Below are 24,522 nucleotides of genomic sequence, written 5' to 3' on the forward strand. Positions count from 1 at the left end.
CAGACTACGGTTTTCAACTGCACATGGGGACAGAAATTGTACTTTTTGGAGAAATGTCCTCTGGTCTGATGAAACAAAAATAGAACTGTTTGGCCAAAATGACCATTGTTTTGTTTGGAGGAAAAAGGGGGAGTCTTGCAAGCCGAAGAACACCATCCCAACCCATGTTGTGGGGGTGCTTTGCTGCAGGAGGGACTGGTGCACTCCACAAAATAGATGGCATCATGAGGATGGAAAATTATGGGGATATATTGAAGCAACATCTCAAGACATCAGTCAGGAAATTAAAGCTTAGTCGCAAATGGGTCTTCCAAATGGACAATGACCCCAAGCATACTTCCATAGTTGTGGCAAAATGGCTTAAGGACAACAAAGTCAAGGTATTCGAGTGGCCATCACAAAGCCCTGGCCTCAATCCTATAGAAAATGTGTGGGCAGAACTGAAAAAGCATATGTGAGCAAGGAGGCCTACAAACCTGACTCAGTTACACCAGCTCTGTCAGGAGCAATGGGCCAAAATTCACCCAATTTATTGTGGGAAGCTTGTGGAAGGCTACCCAAAACGTTTGACCCAGGTTAACAATTTAAAGGCAATGCTACCAAATACTAATTGAGTGTATGTAAACTTCTGACCCACTGGGAATGTGATGAAAGAAATAAAAGTTGAAATAAATCATTCTCTCTACTATTATTCTAATATTTCACATTCTGAAAATAAAGTGGTGATCCTAACTGATCTAAGACAGGGAATTTTTACGAGGATTAAATATCAGGAATTGTGAAAAACTGAGTTTAAATGTATTTGGCTAAGGTGTATGTAAACTTCCGACTTCAACTGTAGGTGAATGGAAATCGGTCCATTCAATCAATTTAAAGACGTCACTGAAGTGACAAATGTGTGTTTGTCGAGACTTCATGGTCGAACCATAATGTCATACTGCACGGGACACCAGCAGAGTTTCAGTCTCCTGACAAAACTGTCTGGTATTTCTTACATAGTCACACAAAGACAAACGGGGACACACACACTGGCCCCTTCCCTGGGGCCAGGCTGTCTCTCTAGTGTGACACACCATGTCCACTCTGTCCCCCCTGCAGCTCACTGACTGACTCCTATACCGCCCCAGAAAATGGCAGCCAACCCATTAACACATCCCCAGTCCTCCAGTCCCACTGTCTCTTGGTTCTCCACACTTTTGAAATTCAGCTCTGCTCGCCAGTAACATTTTAGTGAGACGCTTCCCGGGCTATGCCCAAATACTGTGAAAGGCCCTTTCTGTTTTCCCCTGCTCTCCCTGTTTCTCTCTCTCTCCCCCTCTGTCTTTCTCCATCTCTCACTCTCTGTCTCTCCACCTCTCTCTTTTTCTCTCCCCGTCGCTCCACCTCTCTCTCGCTCTTGCGCTCTCTCTATCTCTGCCTCTAGAGCCTACAAGCTGGGAAATCGCCATTTCACTCAGAGTGGTGTGTGTGTGTGTGTACTTTAGTCATTGTGGCACAGCAGACAGATCCGCAACACAGCAAAGTCGCTGCTTTTGAAGGAAACATTGCCATGGTAACTACAGTATTGTACATAGTCTTTTTTTCTCCCGAGCTTGTTTTTTTGATGGAGCAAAATAGGTCAGGTTAATTGAATTTGTTTGTCTAAATATACAGACGCCAGATGTTTCCATTATTGATAGTGTATTTTTCATAGCTTAATACCTTTTCCATTTGATCAATCTCTTTTGTTGTCAAATCAAATAGCAAAGTGACGGTACACCTTGTGCCTGTTCTATTAATAGAAAACACAGGAGGAGGATGTTGGTTCAAGAACAGGAGGGTAAAATGCAAGAGGGATCCAATCAGGGATATAATCCGTGATCCCTGTCTAGTTTTTTGGCCCGATATTTTGTTGTGGCGTATTTGTGCGCTACACATTATGGAGCTGTGCTGTGGACTTCCTGTCTCTGAGGGTGCTGTGCCACGGCCCCATCATCAAAGTTTTATGATCAAAGTGGGCCTGTGTTCGAGTAGTGACATTAAAGCTTTTTGTGTCGCGCCCTTTTTCTACAAACAGGAAGGAGGTGACTGGGCTTTCCCATGTCACATTGAGGCTGTGGTGGGGTTTGTGGCTGTGGCTGCTGTCAGCAGGAAGTCAGCTAAATGGAGGGAGCCCTAAAGTTGATTTGACAATACTTTTTGAGCTTTTTTTTGTTGATGTTTTGTATTGTACTAGGTCTTAGCGTCTCAAAATCCACATTCATGTTGGTGACATTATACTGTCATGTAGTCCTTATTTAACCAGGATCCAATTCCTTGAGGTGCTGGAGGTGGAACTGAGTGATTTCCCCTTAGAAAGTCAAAATTGGTTATTTTGTCAAAATTCATGAAAACAAACTTTTGCTTTTTGGTCTGAATTTAAAGTTAAGGTTAGGCATTAGGGTTAGCCATGTGACAAAGGTTAGGATTAGGTTTAAATGACGATTTTATGACTTTATGGCTGTGCCAGCTAGTGATTACTCTGCAGAGCTGCCTCCAGAAGAAGATACATGACGAAAAATGCTTACCTGCTTCTTTTTCGAGGGAGACCTGAAAGATGTTGAAGAATTATGGCGTTCCAAAAGAAAGTGCTTTCTTAAGAAAAGTCTGCTTCATCTTGCTGCGTTTTTTGGCTCACACTGTACTCATAATCCTTTTAACGTCTTGCTAAGAATGCTCTGATACGATGGACCAACAAAGAGATAAAGATCTACCATGCAGATGTCAGACATCATACGCTGCTTCTTTTATTTAGCAAAAAAACACACACAAAAACATCTTAATTAGGCCACACTTCAAAGCTACTGAGTTGTCTCTGCAAGTTATTTGATTGTTCTTAATAATAACAACAGAGTACACCACAAAATGTAATAGGATCAATGCTTCAAAGATGAGAGCAGAAGTGCAATAGAAAGGCAATATCAGACAAGGCACTCGAAAGGGTAGTATATCTGCATGTTTTAAGTTCTCACAGAAATCCACTTGCTTATACAGTATGATTGTGTGTAATACAACACATTGATTTGAATCCTATTAATCCTAATCCTCTTAATAACTACTAAAAACCCTTTGGGGACTCATCGTAGCGTTGCTTGGGTTACAGATGTTAGCCATGTTTGGCCATCGGAGCAGCAAACATAGACAAATGCCACGGTTAACAAGCATGTTAAACCCAGCTCTGCTCCTTCGAGACATAGCTGGGAGACAACTGGAAGAAAAACCACATGTCGTGTAGCTGACCCTGTTCCTGCTGTCTGTACACACACAGGCACACACACTCTCGCTCTCTCCCATACACACACACACACCACCCCCTCAAAGCTTGCTTTGCTGCCTGCCAAGACAGAGGGTCCATCTGGGGTATAGTAGGGCATTATAGGTTGGCAATGGCATCTCCATCAGTCAGTCATTGCATAACCATTTGGTATCTCCCCTAGTCCATCAGTCTACTAAGAACTCAGGAACACTTGATTCTTCTTATCTACTGCTGCGGTTAAGGAAGAGCTGCATCTACACTGTGCTGTCAAAAGGGACTAGGTAGTGGATCCTTCCATTAGAAAATGAAGGATTAGAAAAGAAAGACAATAAGGAAAGGAAAGGAAGCTGAAAGCAAAACAGTTTGTTTTGTTGATGCACAGTAAAATCAAAAAAAGGAAGAAGAAATGGAACAAAAGTCAAGGTTGGTCGCTTGTAATTTTTTGTTGAATTCTTTGGACAAAGCCTGTACCATTGCTTATCAACCTTGCAGTGATCACACTCCCACTCTAGTATGCAGGTCATGTACAGTAACTTTAGCTTAGCAGACTGTTTTAATCATCCCAGCAGGCCTTTGCTGTACTGTACATTACCTCTACAGTGCCTTCAGAAACAATTCATACCCCTTGACGTATTCCACATTTTGTTCTTACAGCCTTAATTTAAAAAAATACATGTTTTTTCTCACCCATTTACACACAGTAACACCATCATGATAATGTAAAAACATGTTTTTTTTAATAGATTTTTGCTAATTTAAAATGAAATATAGAAATATCTAATTTACATAAGTATTCACACCCCTTAGTCAATACATGTTATAATCACTTTTAGCAGTGATTACAGTTTATTTCTGGGTAAGTCTCTAAGAGCTTTGCATACCTGGATTGTACAATATTTGCACATATTTTTTTTTTAATTCTTCAAGCTCTGCCAAGTTGGTGGTTGGTCATTGCTAGACAGCCATTTTCAAGTTTTGCCAAAGATTTTAAAGCTGATTTAAGTCAAAACCGTAACCAGGCCACTCAGGAACATTCAATATTGTCTTGGTAAGGAACTCCAGTATATATTTGGCATTGTGTTTTAGGTTATTTTCCTGCTGAAAGGTGAATTTGTCTCCCAGTGTCTGTTGGAAAGTAGACTGAAGCAGGTTTTTCTCTAGAATTTTGCCTGTGCTTAGCTCTATTCTGTTTTTTTTCCTAAAAACTCCCTTGTACTTGCTGATGGCAAGCATACCCATAACAGGGTGCAGCCACCACCATGCTTGAAAATATGAGGAGTGGTACACAGTGATGTGTTGTTGGATTTGCCCCAAACATAACGCTTTGTATTCAGGACATAACATTTATTTCTATGCTACATTTTTGCAGTATTACTTTAGTGCCTTGTGGCAAACAGGATGAATGTTTTGGAATATTTGTATTCTGTACAGGCTTCCTTCTTTTCACTCTGTCTATTAGGTTAGTATTGTGGAGTAACTACAATGTTGTTGATCCATCCTCAGTTTTCTCCTTTCACAGCCATTAAACTCTATAACTGTTTTAAAGTCACCATTGGCCTCAAGGTGAAATCACTGAGTGGTGTCCTTCCTCTCTGGTAACTGAGTTAGTAAGGACGCCTGTATGTTTGTAGTGACTGGGTTTATTGATACACCATCCAAAGTGTAATTAATAACTTCACCATGCTCAAAGGGATATTCAATGTTTTTACCCATCGACCATCGTTGCGAGGCATTGGAAAAATTTGCTGGTCTTTGTGGTTGAATCTGTGTTTGAAATTCACTGCTCAAACGAGGGACCTTACAGATAATTGAATGTATGGGATACAGAGAGGAGGTAGTCATTCAAAAATCATGTTCAACACTATTATTGCACACAGAGTGACTCCATGCAACTTATTATGTGACTTGTTAAGCAAATCTTGTTAAGCAAGTTATTTAGGCTGACAATAACAAAGGGGTTGAATACTTATTTACTTCAGATTTACGTTATTCATTTGTAAACATTTCTAAAAACATAATTTCACTGGCATTATGGGGTATTGTGTGTAGGCCAGTGACACAAAATCTCAATTTAATCAATTTAGTTTCAGGCTGTAACACAACAAAATGTGGGAAAAGTCAAGGGGTGTGAATACTTTCTGGCGGCACTCTCTCTCTCCTCACTCTCTCACTAGCTCACTTTCTCTTTCTTTCCCCACCGTCTTTTTCCTTTTCTCTCTCACTTTCTCACTCATTAACAAATTCACATTGGCAACCCACTAGTGACATGTACACCCTTCCCCCTCCAGAGCACAGCGTGGACAGCCTGCAGCAGGCCCTCCACCAGTCGGTGTTCCTGTCGGCAATGTCGGCCCACCCTAGCCGGGACCTGCCCCTATGCTGGGAGCAGCACTGCAAGCTGCTGCCTGGAGTGGCCGGAGTACAGGCCAACCGTGTGGCCCACTGGACCGCGGACGAGGTGAGAGCACACACACATCCACGTGTACTTGCGTACATACACACATGGATCTGTAAATTGATGTTTCAAATTATGTAGAGACAAGCCGTGGCACATTTACGTGATAATGCCCGAGAAGCCGGTGTTTGGAGGATATATTGGCTCGGGTGTTGTTAGGCCTGAGACGTGCCAATATATCCTCCAAACACCAGCTTCGAGGGCATTATTATTATATTATGACATATTTTCATAAATAAAACTTTACTTTCATTCATTTATTCATTCTATTTCATCCTTCCACAAGATATAGTCCTGACACAAATCTAGGGTTGCTACCCCAAACTGGCTGTCGTTCTATCGGTTTGGTTGCCAGAGACGCGACCCAGTCGTTCAGTCTTTTTGTTCTGTATCTATGGACGCGACCCAGTCGTTTATTCTAAATGTTCCATTGCCATACTGGCTGGCAACGTTTTTATCCCTTGCTTGCTAGCTAGCCAACTACGGCTGACTTAGTCACGTCAAAAAGTGCAGCCAGAATAACAGCAAAGTAGCTGCATTTGCATTTGTTGAATCTGTTTTCTAGTGACATTTATTTGGGTACATCCATAACTTTGAGCTAATGAGGTGCAATTTTGCCTGGCATAGAACATGGGCTCACTTGTCAGTACACTGTTGTTCAAAGGAGCTAGCCAACAACACAGCTAACACATTCACTTCAAACTGAAGCTGGAAAGACAGCAAACTAACTGCACTTCGTTTCGTTTGACCTTTTTTCAATTGACATTTCTATGTATATATCCATAAAATGATGCCAGCTGACTCATGATTTCGACCGGCTGAGAAACGCTGCCTACCTATTTGTCTCGTCCCGACACGTTCATTACTATGGGATAGCTGGAGATCGAATTTGAATATTGAAACAATGTTGAAAATGTCAGAGAGACAGATGGCAAGGTTTATAAAAATCTCTGCTTTTGAAAACTAAATGTTAGTCTAAAAGAAACGTGAGATAATGTCTATATGCTTTTTATAGTGGAGGTCAAGTTTGGGCTGTGGATTGCGCAGTCACATGGAACAGAGTAAATAGGCATTTTAACGTCATAGATTTAGCCAGTGGTAACTTGTGAAATAGACACCAGCTGGAATGCGGTTTTAACCAATCAGCATTCAGGATTAGACCCACCCGTTGTATAAACTCATACAGTTCACACACACACACACACACACACACACACACACACACACACACACACACACACACACACACACACACAGACCTGTTGACATATGCTTGAGGATGTCTCACCTTTGTTTGTTTCACCTTAGTTTGTTTCATCATCTGGTATAGATCCTTGTATTGTTGAGATTGCTCTACATGTGGCTTTGCAATGTGCTGGTATTCTATTGCCTCTGACTTCACTTATAGAAAACCTTAACCCAGTCGTCTGTCAGTTGGGTTTAAAGTGAACCAGATTCTCCTCACTTACAGTACTGTCCTGTCTGTTTCCACTTTGTCATTTCTCTTCTACTGCTGATGTCAGTCTTCACGCTCCAGAGAGAGCTTGACACCATAGCAACCAGGTGTGACCATAAACTTTGACCCTTGCCGCCAGAGAGCCTAGTTGTAAATAGACTCTGTGTGTGTGTGTGTGTGTGTGTGTGGACAGAATAAATAAGCAATCTTGGGGTCGCTGTGTCTATTCATACCAGATATGATCAACTGTTTATTTCAGTTGATGAATTATGAACATAAGGAGAAATGCAATGACGCTAATGTGTAGGTCTATGAATCATAATGTTTTTAACCATTTTATTTATGTGGTTCAATGCATTGTGCTTCATAATTTATCGTATGTCTACTCCATTGATAGTCTGTCAGTCCTCTCATATTGTTTCAAACCTCCTTTGTCAAGCCAAATTGATATCAGTCCAAATCAATTGAAATGTCAGCTGTCACTCGAGAAAAAAACCAACCCTTGAATGTTTCCCTCTCTGGTTAGAATACGAGACACAAATTAAATGTCAGGATCCCTCAGCGGGCACCGCTCCACTCTAAGAATTAATTTACATGCACGACGTCCCGGTCTAAATGGCATGTGCGATGTGGCCAATGCCAAGGTCTGCCGTGCCCCATGCCATGATCCTCCCGCGGTTGCTAAGCACTCTCTCCATCTACGGGTGACGTTGATTGATGAGACGAGGACGGCTACCGGACCCAAAGTGATTTTTCAGCTTTTGCTACATACACACCACACCTTCTCCATTCCTCACTGCTATAGAGCATCTCCAATAGGCTTGGATAGCATAAAGCATATACCGTATACCGGGGTATTTGAAAATAGCCATAGGATGGTTTTTCAATACCGTTGAAACTACACTGAAGAAAAATATAAACGCAACATGTAAAGTGTCGCAACATGTAAAGTGTTATTTCATGAGCTGAAATCAAAGCTGACAGAAATGTTCAGTATGCATAAAATTGTATTTCTCAAAAATGTGTTTACATCGCTGTTAGTGAGCATTTCTCCTTTGCAAGATAATCCATCCACCTGACAGGTGTGGCATATCAAGAAGCTGATTAAACAGCATGATCATTACACAGGCAAAAGGCAAACAACACAACACAATGCCACAGATGTCTCAAGTTTTGAGGGAGCGTGCAATTGGCATGCTGACTGCAGGAATGTCCACCAGAGCTGTTGCCAAGTAATTTAATGTTAATTTCTCTAGCATAAGCCGCCTGCAATGTTGTTTTAGAGAACAGTACATCCAACCGGCCTCAACCGCAGACCACGTGTATGGCATCGTGTGGGCGAGCGGTTTGCTGATGTTAACATTGTGACAGAGTGCCCCATGTTGGCAGTGGGGTTATGGTATGGGCAGGCATAAGCTACAACGAATACAATTGCATTTTATCGATTGCAATTTTTATGCACAGAAATACCGTGATGAGATCCCGAGGCCCATTTTTTTTTTTTCTCGTCATGTGAATTCTGTAGATTAGGGCCTAATTAATTAATTTAAATTGACTGATTTCCTCATTTGAACTGTAACTCAGTAAAATCTTTGAAATTGTTGCATGTTGTGTTTATCTTTGTTCAGTATATTTCTATCAAGTTTTTCAATACATTTTAATATTTGTAGCAATTGTTTAAGTAAATACTTGCAGTCAACTTGTGCAATGCGTTACAAGATAGAGCAGATTTCGTTCTTCATTTCACCTGTCACATTATTTTACATTATGAAACTTAGTTCCCCAGAACTGTTCAGCCAGTCACGTGTTTGTTTGTAAATAACACGACCGGAGAAAGCTGAAGCAGGTGAGTCCAGCTGTGTATTGACAGGGGTCTTGTTTTATAATGAAAGTCAAGTGTTTTTTAGCTTCAATAGAGTGATCAGGGACATGCAACTATAGTTGTCCTTCACAGAAAATACATTCGTGCAACACATTCGGCAGAAAATAGCTTCATTTTCATCAGATGACAACAGAATTCAACTCTATTTGGCTGGGAGCCAAACAAGTAAATGAGTTTACAATGAAAAAGCAAGGTCTTTTTTGCAAAAACGATGCATGGCCATCATATTTCTAATGTTTAGTCCTATCCTAATGTTTTGTTTAAAGTTCATCTTGGGGCCTCCCGAGTGGTGCAGTGGTCTAAGGCACTGCATCACAGTGCTTGAGGCGTCACTACAGACCCGGGTTCGATCCCAATTGGCCCAATCGGGGTTAGGGGAGGGTTTGGCCGGGGGGGCTTTACTTGGCTACAGGAGAAAAATACAGAGAAAAGTAGCAACACATCAGTCAGAGCACTGTCTGCTGATAGAATACCCTTTTGTGAATTCTTATCTGAGTTTAGAAGTATAACTGAAGCACAAAATTAGTCTGATGCAGAGCAACAATTACAATAAGAAGCATTTTAGATCTGCGTTTACGAATCGCAGCAAGATATTTCTTATGCGTATTTATATTTTTTCCTGCGTGAAAATGCAAAATTCTGCATTAACACAACCCCTAAGTTTAACTTGCTATCTAAGTAAGTGGCTAAATTAATACGGTGACGCGGCATCATATTGTGTTAGCTTTCTGCCGTGTTTGAGAAGTCAAAGCCCTTTTGGATGAATTATTTGTACAGCTGCCACTGATATCTTGATTTCCTGCGTTTTTTCTCCTCTCTTCTTGGCCGATCTGCTCCTTCCCTATCTTCTCTGAGCAGAGCAGGCAGGCCCGTTTCCCTAGCTACTCCAGACTCCACACAGAGATGGTGTGTAGACATGCTGTTAGAGATCCAGTACTGCTCTTCCTTCAGACAAGCATGCGTCAAAACTTTGTTCATTTGTACAATGTCTCTCATTCACATTCGCTTAGAATTGTCTAAACTCACCAGAAATGACATTCGGTAGCTCCTACCTATATATGTATAACTTTAGGAGCTGGATTCCCTGACTTGGCAATTGTTAGCATATTTAGCTAGCAACTTCCATGGAAATTCGCTATTACTTGTGCTAATTTTGTTAGCATTTTAGTAATAGACGTTCAAAGGACTTTTTTGCGTTTTTGGGGCTCCCTTGTGTACTAAGCCGGTAATACCGTAAATCCCAGGGTGAGAGAAGGATGGTATGATGATATTAAAGTCTGGATACCGCCCAATCCTAATCTCCAATGGTAACGACAAATAGGTCACCCACCATTTGTAACGGGTTGGAGTTATTTCCAAACACCACGGGAGTGTTGAGAAAGGGGGGGGGGGGCAACAAGGTACCCCTAGGGAAAGTAAGAGAGCGAGAGAAGGGATGGGGAATGTTAAGATATTATGAGTTAAGACTGAATAGTAGTGCTGAGCGATTAGTGCTTTTTGAGGTCGGTTCGATCACAAAAAAATGTATCACAGTTTTCAATTACGGTTTTGATTATATTTTTAGACATTAAATGCACTATGCATTTGGTGTGTGTATAACATTTGTTTTATTTGATTATGTTATTATTTCATTCCATGTCATCATCTCTGTTGTTTGACAAATTCACTATTTTAGTAGTTCTTCAAAGTAAATAAGGCATACTTTTATGACTGCTGAATACTAACTATCAATCACTTAGATCATGTATTTTCAGGTAGAGATACCTCTCAAAGAAACTGCTTAGCATGTGTTGTCTATCCTTTCTTGATCGTGCGCTCTTCTCTCCGTCTCTCAATGGCCGGCACTCAATGGATTATGGTCATTGTAGTTAGTTTAGCGCAGAAAACGTGGCAATTATGTAGAGTATTGGCCTGTTGGAACTACAACTCCCTACTACATCGCACAGTTCGGGCTTGATCCGATTTATCTCTAGAGAAACTGCATCGAGCTCACAGAAAAAAATAATAATAATGGAATTCAAATAATGGAACCACCGGCGAAATTTCAGTAACCGTCATTTCAGATCATCACTCAGGCACACTGAACAGAGACACAGGCAACTGTGGCTTTAGTTAGCCCGTTCGTTCACCATGTTAAGAAACGGGTTAACCGTGCTTTATTACAGTAACCAAGCACCGTAGTACACTTGTATCAATGTGCACCATTACAGGGAAGATAGTTAGGAGAGCGATAGGAGAGAGAGGAAGATTGAAGGATCTGGCCCCCTCAGAGCACAGACTGATGAGAGATGGTCCAGTAGAGGTAACCAAGACTCACAACAGCAATGCACAGTGTTGTGGCACGTTCAGATAGAACTATATGATGTACTGTAAAACAAACCCCTCTGACATGTAGAAAAAGTCATCTTGTCAGTTCTATCTGCAACAGTGTTGTGCCTACCGAATGTGCCCAGGCTTGTCTTGTGACTGCAACCTACAGAGAGGGGGCAGCACAGAATGTCATTGAGTTGTACCAGAATATGTTTTATCTTGGTGGTTGTGGGGATTTGGCAGAGTGGAAGGAGCGAGATTGCAGTAGAGAAAAAGAGAGGGAGGGAGAGCAGAACTGTAAAGGGATCGACTAGAGGGAGAGGAGCAGTGCTGATATAGGCTTTTATAACACCCACTAACCCCCCCTAAGACTACAGATGTATCCATACTTCACCACCCACGTCCCTTAAATCCAGGGAGTTCAGTAAGTCCTTAGCCGAGGTTCTATAAAGTGAGCCTATAGCTTGATAGCCTTGAGCAGTGCTGAATGGGCACATTTCACTATCACCCATCAACCATCACTTCTCCAACCTAACCACTAGCTAATTGGGTGGGGTTAGCATTGCACTATGTACTATCATCCAAAGCTTGAGCATACATTTTTAGTTTGTGTATGTGATCCCTGTGGGAATTTAACCCACGGCCTTGGCGTTGCTAACATCACACTGGTTTGCTAGCAATGCCATTTCCTTTCAACATTAAGCTTGACGTACTCTAATTAAGATACAAGAACCCCAGGAGCTATCTCCTTGGGAGTTAGTTTATCTGCAAGGCTTAGTCTTTAATTCATTGGGTTCATAATCCTGCCAGCCCTTAATCCCCGTCATACAGATATAAAATCTTACAGCAACAGGAAATGTACATGTATTATGTGGATTATAATTAATGGACATTTTTGTAGGGTTTGATGAATGTTTCGTTAGGGCCAATCAAAACTGAAAAGTGGAAATTACAAACTTTAGAAGCCTTTTTAAACCTCAAATACACAGTTTTCCTTCCCTGCCGCACAGGAAAATTCTCAGCAATAAAATAGTGATCAAGTTATTTGTATTTTATTTAACCTTTATTTAACTAGGCAAGTCAGTTAAGAACAAATTCTTATTTACAATGACGGCCTAGGAACAGTGAGTTAACTCCCTTTTTCAGGGGCAGAACGATAGATTTTTACCTTGTCAGTTCAGGGATTCGATCTAGCAACCTTACTGGCCCAATGCTCTAACCACTAGGCTACCTGCCATCCCAATTAAGATCCTACATATGGATCATTGCACTCATTCCAATAAAGTTACACCTGTCCTTCTATTCCTACCCCCCTAACTCTCTCTCTCTGACTCTCAAAGCAAGAGTCAAAGTTCTTTAAAAGTGGTGCTTTCAAATGGAAAAGTCAATGTTTCTGCCCCTTTGCCTGGATACCTAGCCCATCATATTTTCCGATGAGCAGAAAAGAGAGGGTGTCCGCAGCCGAGGCAGGGGAGAAGAATGTCTTGTGCCACCCTCCGTGCGAGTATTGGTAGTCACAAACAGACATGGGAACAGCCTCGCAAAAATGCTGCTCCATGACCGCTGTTAGAGTCACCTGGGACTCTACCCACTCCTGTCACACTTTAACGCACACTGGCTGGAGAAGTTTACCACCCAAAGATGGCAGATGAAACACTTAGCTGGCTCCCCGATTTGCATTTGTAGTGCTGGAGCACACACTAGGAATTGTACAGTGTGTTAGGGTGAAACTTGGATCAAGTTGTGTGTTGACCAGGATTTACAGTGCCTTCGGAAAGTATTCAGACCCCTTGACTTTTTCCACATTTTGTTACGTTACAGCCTTATTCTAAAATGGATTAAATCAAATATTTCCCACAACAATCTACACACAATACCCCATAATGACAAAGCAAAAACAGATTTTTAGAATTTTTTTCTAATTTATCATTTTTTTTAAAACAGATACCTTACATAAGTATTCAGACCCTTTGCTATGGGACTCGAAATTGAGCTCAGGTGCATCCTGTTTCCATTGAGATGTTTCTACAACTTGATTGGAGTCCACCTGTGGTAAATTCAATTGATTGGACATGATTTAGAAAGGCACACACCTGTCTATATAAGGTCCCACAGTTGAAAGTGCATGCCAGAGCGAAAACCAAGCCATGAGGTCGAAGGTATTGGCAATAGAGCTCATAAACAAGATTGTGTCGAGGCACAGATCTGGGTAAGGGTACCAAAAAATGTCTGCAGCATTGAAGGTCTCCAAGAACACAGTGGCCTCCATCATTCTTAAATGGAAGAAGTTGGGAACCACCAAGACTCTTCCTAGAGCTGGCCGCCTTGCCAAACGGAGCAATCAGGGGAGAAGGGCCTTGGTCAGAGAGGTGACCAGTGGTCACTCTGACAGAGCTCCAGAGTTTCTCTGTGTAGATGGGAGAACCTTCCAGAAGGACAACCATCTCTGCAGCACTCCACCAATCAGGCCGTTATGGTAGAGTGGCCAGACGGAAGCAACTCCCCAGTAAAAGGCACATGACAGCCCGCTTGGAGTTTGCCAAAAGGCACCTAAAGACTCTCAGACCATGAGAAACAATATTCTCTGGTCTGATGAAACCAAGATTGAAGTCTTTGGCCTGATTGCCAAGCGTCACGTCTGTAGGAAACCTGACACCATCCCTAAGTTGAAGTGTGGTGGTGGTAGCATCATGCTGTGGGGATGTTTTTCAGCAGTAGGGACTGGGAGACTAGTCAGGATCGAGGCAAAGATGAATGGAGCAAAGTACAGAGAGATCCTTGATGAAAACCTGCTCCAGAGTGCTCAGGACCTCAGACTGGGGTTAAGTTTCACCTTCCAACAGGACAACGACCCTAAGCACACAGCCAAGACAACACAGGTGTGGCTTTGGGACAAATCTCTGAATGTCCTTGTATGGCCCAGCCAGAGCCAGGACTTGTACTCAATCAAACATCTTTCAAGAGACCTGAAAATAGCTGTGCAGCAATTCTCCCCATCCAACCTGACAGAGCTTGAGAGGATCTGCAGAGTGGAATGGGAGAAACTCACCAAATACAGGTGTGCCAAGTTTGTAGCGTCATACCCAAGAAGACTCGAGGTTGTAATCGCTGCCAAAGGTGCTTCAACAAAGTACTGAGTAAAGGGTCTGAATACTTAGGCTTTTTTGCAAACATTTCAAAAACCTGTTTTTGCTTTGTCATTATGGGGTATTGTGTATAGATTTATGAGGGAGGGAAAAAACAACTTAATCCATTTTAGAATAAGGCTGTAACGTAACGAAATGTGGAAAAAGTCAAGGGGTCTAAATACTTTCCGAATGCACTGTATATGATTGTTTGGGATTTTTCTTCAAAAGCTACAAATTGATGTTGTTGGTAGTTAGTGGGTGATTTGTGTATGCAAAGTATTCTCATTGTTAATAACATCCTCATAGGAACTGGAGAACTGTTTCCGTTCATGAATAATTCCGACACAAATTAAGATTTCTGATTGAATTCCAACCCACTCTAGAAATATGTAATGGAATGTTTTGAACTTCCATAAATGGCACTTAGACAATTTTACTAATCCTGTCCTGGAGACTACAGTGTGTCGCAGTTCAGATGCCTCTCCTCACTATAATGTGCTGTATACAGACTGACATTTATGCTCTCTAATGTTGAGGCCAGGTATTTGACATGACACTCAGGTAGCAGGCAGTCCTCTGTAGCTAGTGCTAGCAGAATAATTCAGCCCGAATAGACCTACCACTGCAGACCTGGGTTCAAATAGTAATTCGGATTCTGAAAAAATAGAATTAAAGATGCAAACATCACCCATCTGGCACTCTAGGCAGGCTCAATCAAACACTCAAAATATTTAAAGGAAGCCAAATATACTGCTCAAAAAAATAAAGGGAACACTTAAACAACACAATGTAAATCCAAGTCAATCACACTTCTGTGAAATCAAACTGTCCACTTAGGAAGCAACACTGATTGACAATAAATTGCACATGCTGTTGTGCAAATGGAATAGACAAAAGGTGGAAATTATAGGCAATTAGCAAGACACCCCCAATAAAGGAGTGATTCTGCAGGTGGTGACCACAGACCACTTCTCAGTTCCTATGCTTCCTGGCTGATGTTTTGGTCACTTTTGAATGCTGGCGGTGCTCTCACTCTAGTGGTAGCATGAGACGGAGTCTACAACCCACACAAGTGGCTCAGGTAGTGCAGCTCATCCAGGATGGCACATCAATGCGAGCTGTGGCAAGAAGGTTTGCTGTGTCTGTCAGCGTAGTGTCCAGAGCATGGAGGCGCTACCAGGAGACAGGCCAGTACATCAGGAGACGTGGAGGAGGCCGTAGGAGGGCAACAACCCAGCAGCAGGACCGCTACCTCCGCCTTTGTGCAAGGAGGAGCACTGCCAGAGCCCTGCAAAATGACCTCCAGCAGGCCACAAATGTGCATTTGTGGGCGCTGCCTTATCATGATTCTGCATTGCAGATATACAGTGCTTTCAGAAAGTATTCACACCCCTTTACTTTTTCTAAATTTTCTTGTGTTACAGCCTGAATTTAAAATTAATACAATTTAGATTTGTTTGTCACTGGCCTACAGACAATACCCCATAATATCAAAGTAGAATGATGTTTTTCTACATTTTTACAAATTAATTAAAAGCTGAAATGTCTTGAGTCAATAAGTATTCAACCCCTTTGTTATGGCATGCATAAATAAGTTCAGGAGTAAAAATGTGCTTAACAAGTCACATAATAAGTTGCATGGACTAAGTACAATAATAGTGTTTAACATAATTTTTGAATTGCTACCTCATCTCTGTACCCCACACATACAATTTATCTGTAAGGTCCCTCAGTTGAGTTGTACATTTCAAACATAAATGCAACCACAAAGACTAGGGAGGGTTTCCAATGCTTCACAAAGAAGGGCACCTATTGGTAGATGGGTAACAAATAAAAAGTAGCAGACATTGAATATCCCTTTAAGCATAGTGAAGTTATTAATTACACTTTGGATGGTGTATCAATACACCCAGTCACTACAAAGATACAGGCATCCGTCCTAACTCAGTTGCCGAAGAGGAAGGAAATCGTTTGGGTAGTTCACCTTGAGGCCAATGGGGACTTTAAAACAGTTTAATGGCCATGATAGGAAACGGAGGATGGATCAACAACATTATAGTTACTCCACAATACTAGCCTAATTGACAGAGTGAAAAGAAGGAAGCCTGTACAGAAAACTAGTATTCCAAAACATGCATCCTGTTTGCAACAAGGCACTAAAGTAATACTGCTTCAGACTGCTTTCCACCAGACTGGAAGATTAACTCACCTTTCAGCCAGACAATAACCTTAAACACAAGCCCAAATCTTCACCGGAGTTGCTTACCAAGAAGACAGTGAATGTTCCAATTGGCCGAGTTACAGTTTTGACATAAAGTCCTGAAAATGGTTGTCTAGCAATGATCACTTTTCACTTTGTCATTATGGGGTATACATTTAATCCATTTTGAATTCAGACTAACACAACAAAATGTGGAACAAGTCAAGAACTGTTCGTTTGGAGCTTCATGGAATGGGTATCCATGGTCGAGCAGCCGCATCACCATGCACAATGCCAAGGGTCGGCTGGAATGGTGTAAAGCTCGCCGCCATTGGACTCCGTTGCAGTGGAAATGCATTCTCTGAAGTGATGAATCACGCTTCACCATCTGGCAGTCCAACGGACAAATCTGGGTTTGGCGGATGCCAGGAGAACGGTACCTGCCTGAATGCATAGTGCCAACTGTAAAGTTTGGTGCAGGAGGAATACTGGTCTAGGGCTGTTTTTCATGGTTCGGGCTAGGTCCCTTAATTCGAGTGAAGGGAAATTTTAACGCTACAGCATACAATGACATTCTAGACAATTCTGTGCTTCCAACTTTGTGGCAACAGTTTGGGGAAGGCCCTTTCCTGTTTCATCATGACAATGCCCCTGTGCAGAAAGTGAGATCCATACAGAAATGGTTTGTCGAAATCGGTGTGGAAGAACTTGACTGGCCTGCACAGAGCCCTGACTTTAACCCTATCGAACACCTTTGGGATGAATTGGAACAACGACTGCGAGCCAGGCCTAATCGCCCAACGTCAGTGCCCGACCTCACTAATGCTCTTGTGGCTGAATGGAAGCAAGTCCCCACAGCAATGTTCCAACATCTATTGGAAAGCCTTCCCAGAAGAGTGGAGGTTGTTATAGCAGGAAAGGGGGGGACAACTCCATATTATTGCCTGTGATTTTAGAATGAGATATTCAACGAACAGGTGTCCACATACTTTTGGTCATGTAGTGTATTTGAGGTAGTTATGTAAATGAAGGCAGGGTAGAATGACTAGGCATCAGGCTACATAATAATGAGAAGTACAATAAATAACAGAGTAGCATATGATGAGTGTAAATGTGTTGTCCGTATGCATTTGTGTGTGCATATGCAGTGTATGTGAAGCTGTTTATCACACCCTCATGTAACACGGATGCAGCCGGTGTTCTCTTCACGTGTGGCTTTTGTTTTAGCTGTTGGGGCCATGCTCAATACAATACATATTTTTTTACCCATTTGCACAGAATTGATACATTTGCAGTCAGCACTGGGATTTGAACCGACAACCCTCCGGTTACTGGCCTCATTTCTCTAACCTTGAGGCTACAGCCAACTGTACTGAGATGGTTCAATATGACTCTGAATAAACTGGTTGTTCTGTTGGTGTCCGGTAATTTAGCTTGATGACTAATTTCCATGTTTTCTTTATGGTAAGAATGTCCTGACAGAGGAGGAAGAGTTACCTTGTTGTTTTTTGGGGTACTTAATTTAAGTCATTTTCACGAGAAAGTCCTGTGGCACTTTACGCCTCACCATCTTTCATTTGATTTTTTAAAAGCCTCATTTGACAATGTTTTGGCAGGATACAGGTTTTCTAACGGCTATTGTCTTACGTCAGTGGCTTCCAGCAGATTGTCTTCTGTTGTAAAGCAGTCGATATCCATCATACAGGAGCTTCTTACGCTCTCTGACCCCCCTTTATTCCCTTGGCTGTTATCCCAGTAACAGTTGCAGTCAGGCCCGCTAGAACCCCAGCTACCCTGGGCTATTATTGGAAGTTTCCAAACCCCTCTTCAGAAAGTTTGAGTTTGCTCACTCTTTCCAACTCCTGTAGCTTAAGTGGTTCAATAGAAGCCCAAGGAGGCACTGGATATGTGCAGCTTTGGATTGAACGCTATCCCTTCACTTTGAGTCTACACTTTGATTTGTTCATGTTTTGACTGCTTTTTAAGCCGTCTTTTTGTATTGATGGAATGGCAATATCGCTAGCTTCTTTAGCGCATCAGGAAATGTCAGTGCCCACAGGCAAACACGCTCTCAGTATCAACATGATTTGTTCTTCTTAGTGGTAATAATTAGGCTGTAGCTTCACACATCACTCACTGATCCCCTTATGTCTGTTGATTTTCCATTAACAGTTACAACCCCTCATCATAAGGCCTACATAACATTGTCATAACAATGACATAACGGATGTCATAACCAGTCATGACTTGTGGTGTTGGCCTTATGACTGGGAAGGTTCAAACAAAGTGTTACTATGGTAACTCCACCAGATTCTCTCCATTGAGATGGTCTCCCAAACACTAACCGGTGTGTCTGTCTTCTACATGTCTTTGTCCAGGTGGCTGACTTCATCCACTCTCTTCACGGCTGTGATGAACAAGCCAAGCAGTTCAAAGAGGAGGTAAGAGATGACACACCCTCTATCCACCCTCTGGTCCCCCTCCTCTAATCCCCCTCTAGTTGCCCTCTAGACCCCTCTGGCCGCTCTCTAATCTCCCTCTAGTCCCCTTCTAATCTCCCTCTAGTCCCCTTCTGGTCCACCTCTGGCACCCCTCTAGTCCCCCCTGGTCCCCGTCCTCTAGTCCCTTCTGGCCCCCCTCTAGTCCACTCTGGCCCCCCTCTAGTCCCCTCTGGTCCCCGTCCTCTAGTCCCTTCTGGCCCCCCTCTAGTCCCCTCTGGCCCCCCTCTAGTCCCCTATGGCCCCCTCTAGTCCCCTCTGGTATCTCTCTGGCCCCCTTCTAATCCCCTCTGGTCTCTATCTGGCCCCCTCTGGCCCCCCTCTAATCCCCTCTTGTATCTCTCATGTCCCCCTCTAATCCCCTCTGGTATCTCTCTGGCCCCCCTCTAATCCCCTCTGGTATCTCTCTGGCCCCCCTCTAGTCCCCTCTAATCCCCTCTGGTATCTCTCATGTCCCCCTCTAATCCCCTCTGGTATCTCTCTGGCCCCCCTCTAGTCCCCTCTAATCCCCTCTGGTATCTCTCATGTCCCCCTCTAATCCCCTCTGGTATCTCTCTGGCCCCCCTCTAGTCCCCTCTAATCCCCTCTGGTATCTCTCTGGCCCCCCCTCTAGTCCCCTCTAATCCCCTCTGGTATCTCTCATGTCCCCCTCTAGTCCCCTCTAGTCCTTCTCTAGTCCCCCCGTCCGAAGTAATCTAAATAGTTTTAATGCTAACCCTCCTCCATACGGCTAAACTAATGAGGGGAAACAGGTGTGGAGTAGCCTTTGCCCGTGTAGTTGTTAGGCTGCTGTCTGCAACAAAACACTCTAGTTCACTCTGGCCCCCCTCTAGTCTCATCTGGCCCCCCTCTGGCCCACCTCTAGTCCCCTCTGGCCCCCCTATAGTCCCCTCTGGTATCTCTCTGGCCCCCCTCTAATCCCCTCTGGTATCTCTCTGGTCCCCCTCTAGTCCCCTCTGGCCCCCCTTCTAATCCCCTCTGGTATCTCTCTGGCCCCCCTCTAGTCCCCTCTAATCCCCTCTGGTATCTCTCTGGTCCCCCTCTAGTCCCCTCTAGTCCTTCTCTAGTCCCCCCGTCCGAAGTAATCTAAATAGTTTTAATGCTAACCCTCCTCCATACGGCTAAACTAATGAGGGGAAACAGGTGTGGAGTAGCCTTTGCCCGTATAGTTGTTAGGCTGCTGTCTGCAACAAAACACTCAGAGAAATAGATTCTCTTCCTTCGTCTTCACTATGTTTGGTCCACTATGTTTGGTTTGTTTGAGTTGATAATTATACCGAGGTAAGGAGACATGACTGGAATCCAAAGCAATTCATTAAATGCTAGTAGCAGTAGCGATTAGCATTCCGAGCACAGCCATCTTTCCCTCAGCTAATCTGACTACAGTATTTGCCATCGCTCTCTTGGTCATTAAAATCCCTTTTTCACCAATCCCAGTTAACACTCCACAGTTGTGCTTTTTACATACACAAGATGTGAGTTGCACGTTTAGTCGTTGAACAAGCATTCACCATCTGATCCAACTGATAAATACATGATTACCGTTTCATAAATTATCAAACGGCTCATACTCTCAGATAAGATCTGTAGCCCTTAGAGAGTGAGAGGGATTTTTTTTCTAAGTCTCACTGGGTTCAATTGACTGCATATCAGCTGTTGACCCATGCTGTAATCTGATTGGTTGTCGTCCAACAGCAAATTGACGGGAAAGCCTTCTTGCTGCTGACCCAGCGCGACATCGTCAAGATCATGAGCGTGAAACTCGGTCCTGCCCTCAAGATATACAACTCCATCCTGATGTTCAAGCACGCTGAGGACAACCAATCGGCAGCTGGCAACGCCAACACATGAAGCATTGGAAGCCACACCTACCAGGCCCACCCTATGTGTCTGTCAAACACATAGATTTACTGTATGGATTCATTCCAAGATCCCTGATCCCTGACTCCTGCTCCTTCACCTTGGCCTACAGGCATTTTAGTTAAAGGACTATAAATTTAACTAAAGCCGCTACATGATCTGTCCAGACCGATGGACTTTCAGGTTTGTGTGTGTGCATGTGCGTGCGTGCGTGCGTGTGTGCGTGTGTGTGTCTTCTTCCTTGGACACAGCCTCTAATTCTGCCTTTAATACTCAAATGTAGGTGTCATGAAGGTCAACTCAACAAAACCCGCATTTACAGCTACACAGCACAGTTTTCTATGTCTTTTACGCTGTAGCTTCTCCATGCTCTACTTTTCTCCTTCAGGATCAAAGAAGTGACAATCACCACCAACAGTACAAAGCCGTGTACTACATCATGACAAACTGTGCTTTTTCTGGGTCATCACGGTGCTATGTGTATTCCGATTACAGTCTACATCACAGTACTGGAGTTGACTTCTGGTACTACCAGCTTACGATCTCTGTCTATCGACTCAAACAGGGATACATATTCCAAACGTCTCTGCCATTTTGATTTGTTTTGATTCTATTTTATATAAATGTTATGTCACTACCTATATCAACTCACCTATATTTATTGTGAAAAATATCTTGGTGTTTGCATAGTTGAAGGAAATTAATATATTATATATGAGCAAATTGTTTTACATTTTATTTGATAATATATTGCACATTAGAAGAACGAAAAATAACCTTAAGTTTTGGAAAATGTAAAACCATGGGATAGCTTTGAGCTGAAGATAGTCTAAATAAGTATAATTTATGTTATTATAATGTTAAGGTAGTTAAGATATCTTATGTAGTCTTACTTTCTGTGGTACTGCAGCTCGAGACAATAGCCATGTACGTTTATCATTATTTACCTTTTGATCCATACTCGTTGAAAAGGACCAATATTGTATTTTTTGTTTTTCTTCATTTTCATTTTTGCTCTCCTTTTTACTATTGGGGTAAGTTTTCTCACAGTCCTGATAGGTTGAAGTTGTTTTCTTATTATCAAAGAACAGCATACTTGATCTTCTGCACAATTAAGAGTTTAATCGTATATTTTGCTATAACTTGGAAGTTAAGCTATATGTTGAAACAACTGTGCTATATCATTTGTTCTCTAGTCTTAATATAAATGTTGCTACTAAATTTCAACTGAAATCCATTAACTTCAGGAATATGAAGAAACCGTTTACTGTACTTTCTGCTTTTTTCCTATAGGGACTTTCTCTCTATCCCAAAATGTCAAGCATCCGGAAATGTATATTTTATTCTGATGCTGCTTGTCTTTCTCAATGCTGTAACCTGCAGGACTGCTGTTTAGTGCATGGACAATACTGCTACATCTTGGTACAACCTCCAATATGGAGTTGGATATCTGCCCTTAACATATTCTACACGTATTTAGGAGACTCACAATCTATTTTGGCGGATATCTACCTCCATATATCGACCACTTATCTATGAAAATGACAACTAATTGAACCATAAAGATGTGTTGTACATATTTGTAAACCCTGTTTCTTACACTGAATTTACACTTTGTACAACTCATTGGATTCAGATCACATGACTTCACAATCCAAATAAACAGTGCAAAGTCCCTGCCGTCTCCACACTCCGTTTTAGTTCTCCTCAAGACAGTTTTGCATTATTTATTGTTTATTTACCACTACAGTGCGAAGGCTGCACGCCCATTTCTAATTTCCAAGGTCCCCCTTGACATTATGTACAAAAATGGAAATGAATGGACTGTGGCTGGGATTTATTCAACTGCAGATAGTGGTCTTCCGGATAGCACTTTCTATTTGATTTGCACAGCAGCGTGTTTCGGATGGTTAATTTAGATACTGGCAGTCCTGTGGTGTGACATATTCAGTTCTGACTGCAAACCAGTCATCCACTGCTGCAAAACCAGACTGACAATTTCAGGGACACACTGCTGTGAAAATCAAACACACTTTGCACTCCCATTTCTCTCTGTGACCACCCTGAAAGGGACGGAAGGTCAACATGACATTGACCCATACTCTACTTAAAACCAGGTTCACAGAAATACATCTCAGTCCTGTACTATACATGGAAGCAGCAGAACTGATGATGCAAGACCAAGATACTTCATACATTATTCAAACAAAATTTTAAGAAAACAATGTGCTTGTTCAGTATCCCAGAACTATGCCTCCAGGACATATGAATACCTATTATGAATATATTGAATTGAATACAATAGATTGGATATTTCTATACTTACATGAAAACACACTGACTCAAAAAAATAGAAAGCACATGAACATGGCTGGTATAGAGTGTTTTGATGTAACCCCAAGGGCATTTGACCCCAGGAGAGTATGGTGGCACATCCCACATCATATGCAGGCTTTATCCTCTGTAGCCCTAAAATTCAACTTGGGACCTTGAAGCCAGTTCCACTGCATTTTTTTTCGCCGTTGCCCTCTAATCAGGGATTGATTTTGACCTGGGACACCAGGTGTGTGCAATTAATTATCAGGTAGAACAGAACCAGCAGGCTCCGCACCTCAGAAGGTAAGAGTTGAATACCTGATGCTCTATAGTAGGAGTCTTATTTAATGTTCTTTCTCTTGGTGTAGTGTGTGCAGTAAGCCTATGTATCAAAGCTATATTCATGTTATCCTCTTATAGAAATTGTAGGTGGTTGTCTCCAGGAGCCCTTGGACCCAAGCTCGTTTATATAAAAAATATATATACTACAACAACAACAAAAAATATATATACACAGTGCCTTGCAAAAGTATTCAGACCCCTTGGAAATGTTCACATTTTGTGTTACAAAGTAGGATTAAAATAGATTGAGTTGTCTTTTTTCTGTCAACAATATACACAGAATATTCTGTAATGTCAAAGTGGAAGACAAATTCAAAAAATGAAATAACTAAAATATAGTTGTTGCATAAGTATTCAACTCCCTTAGTCAATACATGTTAGAAACACCTTTCCCATTGATTAGAACTGTGAGTCTTCTTGAGTAAGTCTACTGTTTAAGAGATTTCCACAACTGTATTATGCAATATTTGCTCATTATTCTTTTAAAAATTATTTAAGCTCTATCAAGATGTTGGGGATCTGGGCTAGACAGCAACTTTCAAGTCTTGCCATAGATTTTCATGCAGATTTAATTCAAAACTGTAACTTGGCCACTCAGGAACATTCTTCTTGGTAAGCAACTCCAGTGTAGATTTGGCCTTGTCTTGTAGATTTGGCCTTGTCTTGTAGATTATTGTCCTGCTGAAAGGTGAATTCCTCTTCCAGTCTCTGGTGTAAAGCAGACTGAAGCAAGTTTTCCTCTAGCATTTTGCCTGTGCTTAGCTCCATCCTGTTTCTTTTTATCCTGGGAAAAAAAACAGT

At 42.1% G+C, this 24,522-nt stretch overlaps 1 protein-coding gene across 4 annotated transcripts in view; it reads left to right on the forward strand.

The window, feature by feature from the left end:
* LOC120051030 (lethal(3)malignant brain tumor-like protein 4) overlaps window positions 1-22,738 on the forward strand; it is a 142,741-nt gene extending 120,003 nt beyond the window's left edge. For all 4 annotated transcript variants that reach the window (XM_038997621.1, XM_038997622.1, XM_038997623.1 and 1 more), the window contains 3 exons: window positions 5,563-5,732; window positions 19,084-19,146; window positions 20,899-22,738. In XM_038997621.1, coding sequence (XP_038853549.1) covers window positions 5,563-5,732; window positions 19,084-19,146; window positions 20,899-21,054 — 389 coding nt within the window. In that variant the 3' untranslated portion in view covers window positions 21,055-22,738. The remainder of the gene's footprint in view (window positions 1-5,562; window positions 5,733-19,083; window positions 19,147-20,898) is intronic.
* The last annotated feature ends 1,784 nt before the right edge of the window (window positions 22,739-24,522 follow it).

The sequence above is a fragment of the Salvelinus namaycush genome, chromosome 7, assembly GCF_016432855.1.
Source record: "Salvelinus namaycush isolate Seneca chromosome 7, SaNama_1.0, whole genome shotgun sequence".
Classification (NCBI taxonomy): Eukaryota; Metazoa; Chordata; class Actinopteri; order Salmoniformes; family Salmonidae; genus Salvelinus; species Salvelinus namaycush.